The sequence below is a fragment of the Myotis lucifugus genome, unplaced genomic scaffold (genome assembly GCF_000147115.1).
Source record: "Myotis lucifugus unplaced genomic scaffold, Myoluc2.0 scaffold_23, whole genome shotgun sequence".
NCBI lineage: Eukaryota > Metazoa > Chordata > Mammalia > Chiroptera > Vespertilionidae > Myotis > Myotis lucifugus.
This window is the reverse complement of record NW_005871071.1, coordinates 55,116-60,380: the sequence shown is the minus strand read 5'-3', so window position 1 is coordinate 60,380 and position 5,265 is coordinate 55,116. Positions and strand designations below refer to the sequence as shown.

At 34.9% G+C, this 5,265-nt stretch overlaps 1 protein-coding gene across 9 annotated transcripts in view; it reads left to right on the top strand.

Annotated features, from left to right (window-relative positions):
* Positions 1–5,265, top strand: part of RNF111 (ring finger protein 111) — a 103,477-nt gene that overhangs the window by 84,979 nt on the left and 13,233 nt on the right. For 5 of the 9 annotated variants that reach the window (XM_023751599.1, XM_014453384.2, XM_006085893.3 and 2 more), the window contains exons 8-10: positions 1,007–1,355; positions 3,015–3,167; positions 4,203–4,329. In XM_023751599.1, the coding sequence (XP_023607367.1) occupies positions 1,007–1,355; positions 3,015–3,167; positions 4,203–4,329 (629 nt within the window). The remainder of the gene's footprint in view (positions 1–1,006; positions 1,356–3,014; positions 3,168–4,202; positions 4,330–5,265) is intronic. The other 4 variants (XM_006085896.3, XM_006085895.3, XM_006085894.3 and 1 more) reach the window with 2 other exon arrangements.

The following is a 5,265-nucleotide window of genomic DNA, read 5'->3' as shown; positions in this document are numbered from 1 at the left end:
TTCCATGTATCCACGATATTACAGATCAACAAGAAAAGGTGACCAGAGGCTAAGAATATAAATAGATATTTCTGGGAAGAAATATAAGTGGTTAATAAATAGACGATTTTTCTCAGATTGGCATCTTAAAAATTTATTGATAGTGTAGGGATAATCAGACCCACTCATGTACTGTTAGTGGAAATATTAATTTCTGTAACCTTTTGGAAGGGTATTTTGTCAACTGGTATCTAGATTATTCTCTTAGACTCAGACATACTTATAGGAATTTATGCTACAATAATTGTCCATGAATAATGTCTCTGTGCACGTGCACACACATACACTTACGTACATGCACATATGAGTGAGCAACATAGGAGGACCATACACAGATGTGTATTACAGCATTTGGGTTGCTTTCAATTTTTAAAGAAATATTAGACTTTATTTTTTAGAACAGTTTTAGATTCACAGAAAAATTGAGACAGTAGCTCAGAGAGTTTGTATATACTCCACATCTAGTTTCCCTTATTACTAATATCATACATTATTATAGTACATTTGTTAAAATTAATTAAACAATATTGATACATTATTTTTTTATACATTATTATTAACTAAAGTCCATGGTTTACTCGGACTTGTTAATTTTAGCTAGCTTTTAATTTTTATCAATGGCAATTTCTTCAATAAATCTTGGTACGTTCCCATAATAGAATGCTGTGAGACTATGAATGAAGTGCAGATATATGTATTGACATGAGAATATATCTAAGATTATTCCAAGAAAGGATTCAGAGCGAAATTGAACAGACTTGATAAAGTATTCATTAAAATTAAGTATGTGCTAGCCGGGGGAATGTCAAGGGTGGGGAGGCGGGGAAGGAGACATGTGTAATACTCTTTGTAATACTTTAAGAAGAAAAAAAAATTAAGTATGTGCTAATACGTTTTGTAAAATCCAGTAGGGATGAGTAATAGCAATGTGTGCTCAACTGCATGGTGCCTGTGTGTTTCTTTACAGATGCTTCTTTAACAAGACCACTTCATCATCAAGCCTCTGCCTGCCCCCACTCTCATGGAAACCCTCCTCCTCAGACGCAGCCTCCACCTCAAGTGGATTACGTTATTCCTCATCCTGTACATGCTTTCCATTCTCAGATGTCTTCTCATACAACATCTCACCCAGTGGCACCCCCACCCCCAACTCACTTAGCCAGTGCAGCTGCACCAATCCCTCAACATCTTCCTCCCTCACACCAGCCGATTTCACACCATATTCCAGCCACTGCACCTCCAGCACAGAGACTGCATCCTCATGAAGTAATGCAGAGGATGGAAGTTCAAAGGAGGAGGATGATGCAGCATCCAACGTAGGTTTTATACTTTTAAAAAGATAATCACACTTTACTCCATTCCCTTCTATCTCCACTGGTCTTTAAAACTATAAAACCTGTAGAAGTGATAGAACTGTATTAAATCCTCAGTTTAAAAGAAAATTAATTCTTTACTAACTAGAATCTTCCTCTTATCCTCAGTTGTAGAGGTTGACAAAACAATTTTATATCAGGTCATCTAATGAAATCAACCCATTTTCAGGATAGTATCCAGGGTCATTTACTTGTGCAAACCAATCCCTTCTTTGCCTGTTTCCTCAGTATTCCATAGTAAAGATAAATGTTAGAATTGATGGTTCAGGGGAAAAAGATATAATGTTATTATAGATATAATTTGACATATATTATCAACCAGAGGGAAGAACAGTATTAGCATTATCAACTGGTATTGAAAAAATAGTCTTCTTTAGTTTTTATTTACAAATTTAAATATCAAAATATTGTACTCCACAAACATGCAAAAACTATAATTGAACTTTTTGTTTTCTTTTGAAAATTCAGGATCTAATTTTCTAATTCAGTGCAGTAAACTCTGTTGGTCTAATTCTGCCTACCTGTTTTTGTGAATAAAGTTTTATAGGAAAACATCTATACCTGTTCATTTATGTATTGTCAGTGGCTTTTTTCACACTGCAAAGACTAAGTTGAGTAGTTGAGACAGAGACCAGGTGGCCTAAGAGTCAATGATATGTACTACTTGGCCCTTACAGAATGTGTTTGCAAAACTGTTGATCTAACTAATGACTTAGCACTTGTGTAACTTTTTGCTTTAGTTACATAATTTAAGATTATATCCAGAATCTCTGGCTGCTATTGCCATTCTAATATAGTAACCTTTTATATAGAAAGTTGCCAATTTAACATTCAGATCATCTAGTATTTAGAAAATTACTTTTTGTAATGGAGATTCAAAATCTGTAATTATGTTAGAAACTAATAGAAAATAAGAATTAGAATAAAAATTACTACCTGGAACTTTTTAAAATAAGTACTTAGAACTTTATGGCCATTTACAATTGTACATTTGACTGACTTAAGGCTGGAAAGAGAAGATATAATAAGCTGCGATGAAGAATAAAGAGTGTGAATGGAGTAGTAACACTTTCTCAGATGTTAATTCAAATGATGCTAACACGTACTTGGCATCTGTTTTAAAAAAAAAATGAACGAGGTCAAAATGTTTTTCTCTAAAAGTTTTATCCATTAAAATGGATGAATGTTGTTATAACATAAAAGTGAAGCAAACAAATAGCTTCCATTTTCTTGCCCTATATGTTTACATAAAATAACCTCTTTGTGCCTGCAGCATTTGCTGGGGTATTTAATTTTTAAAATTATATTTTTATTCCATTCCTACTATTCTATTTAAAATATCTACTGCAAAGAAGGTATACCAGATAATGTTAAAATTGCCCTTTTCTTTGGATGATATTTGAATTTGGGGCATTATAATAAATGGGCAGTAAGAATTTTGTGGGCTAGGGCTTCTTGATTTATTATGAATCATTAATTTTGTGTTATATTTCTATAATTTATTGTTATAGTTAATTTTATGACTAATCTATAGATGTTTGTACTATTAATACCAGATTGTTTTCTACATTAAGAAATAACCAATTATTCAATTATTTCCAGTGGTCTTTTTATGTTCTGTGTTTCCAGGCGGGCACATGAACGCCCCCCACCCCATCCACATAGGATGCACCCAAACTATGGTCATGGGCATCATATTCATGTGCCTCAGACAATGTCCTCACATCCTCGACAGGCTCCAGAGAGATCCGCCTGGTCAGTATCTTGTTTATTTTAAAGTTCTGCTCAGCATCTTGTGGTAAAACTGCTGGAAGAGATGCTTTGTAATGGAATGCCATACAAAAGGATGATGTGGAGAAACTGAATTGCAGCTTAGCTTTGAGGCACTGACTATGGGTGAGTTAAAGAGACCTGGAGATGAAAGAGTAGGAGCTTGAGTTCTGGATCAGGGAACCATGTTAAACAAGAGTAGAGCTTTTTTGGTTGTTGTTTTTCAGGGGTGTCTATCATCAAAGTTAACTCCATAAGTGAATCCTACTTTCCACAACTTTTTTATCTACCTTTGTGCTCAAATTTGCTTTATCATGCTTAACCCCTGCTGTTGACAAGGGAAATCCAGCCTCCTAGGTTTCTGGTCTTTTCCTAGAGAAATGAAAGCAGATTTGCTTTAATTTTCTTTCTGAAACAATTGTTTGTAGGCAGTTGTTGAGATTTTGACCCACAGTTGACTTTTGAGGCAAAATATAAAATGAGAGTATATTTAGCCTTTACCAATATTACTATTTGTAAAATTTTGTATACCCTTGCTTTGTAAGTTACAGAAGTGTTTGCTCTTCTGATTATCTTTGATGCCAACAAACAAAAGCCACTGTAACATCTGTAACATTCATGTAAACCAAAAAAGTGAACTCTGCTTTGTATGCTCCTCAAGTAGAATCAGACTTTTAGTTTGGAAGGAACCTTAGGGACCATTCAGTATACAGTTGACCCTGAACAAGATGGGTGTGGATTCATGCAGTTCCAACCAATGTTGTTCAAGCGTCTACTCTATTGCTTTCCTTAGTAAGATGTGAAACTGTCCAAATTGCTTTGGGTCTCATGGTCACAGAATTGAATTTTTGAGTTTTAATTTCTGCAATGAATTTGAAATTATGAATTAAATCTTTTGGGCTAAATTATCTTTTTCTCAACTTATGTACATTAAAACTTAAATTACTTTCTCCCTCATTTCCGTTGATAATAAAGACACTAAGGATGTCTAAAAGTTAAACTCTTCTCATCCTTTGCCAGGGAACTGGGAATTGAAGCTGGAGTGACTGCAACTACTTACACACCTGGAGCATTGCATCCTCACTTGGCCCATTACCATGCACCACCTCGACTTCATCACTTACAATTAGGAGCACTTCCTTTAATGGTAAAATAGGAAATTTGCAAAATTCTGATATATTCTCCTAAAAGTATTCCTTCTTTTCTAAGTTAAATACTTTATTAGATATGTGTTTTAATGTATTAGTTGTTGTGGGTGTCTTAATAGAACTTGAGAATTGCTAGAGAAAATTTGCTATAAGAAGGTATTGGATACATTAAAATCTGTATTTGTATTGTAAAATGAACTCTTCTTAATGTAACAATGACTACGGTTTTTCTTTATTCAAAGATGACAATCTTGGTCCATTGTCATTAAAACGTGATTTATTTTTCATAATAGTAATTTGTTCTGATGTATTTGTACTTTATTCTCTTGTCTTCAGGACTATTAATTCTCTGTATCTGATTTGAACAGATTCAGATTTTGTTGATACCAGTTTGAGATCCAAAGAACAAGTTCAGCAAAAATTTACTGAGTTTGCTATTTATAACACATACTAGTTATAAAAGTGTACATAAAAGTGGTACAGAGAAGGGAGTAGTTTGGTTTTGTGCGGGTAGAGACACTGCAGGGAAGGGTTTCTGAGATGCTTTATTATGCATATGACTTCTGAACAGGCTTTGGAATTGAGAATGGTGCTCTTACAGTGGCCACAGCCTGTAAAGAGCTGTCAAATAGCCCTGACCATTTGGCTTAGTAGATAGAGCGTCAGCCTGCAGACTGAAGGGTCCCAGGTTCGATTCTGGTCAAGAGCACATGCCCGGGGTTACAGGCTCGATCCCCAGTAGGGGGCGTGCAGGAGGCAGCCAATCAATGATTCTCTCTCATTGTTGATCTTTCATTATGCTAAGTGAAATAAGCCAGTCAGAGAAAGATAAATACCTCATGATTTCATTCATTTGTGGAATATAGAGAACAACATAGACTGATGAACAGGGACAGATCCAAAGACAGAGAAACAGCGATCAGACTATTAATCCC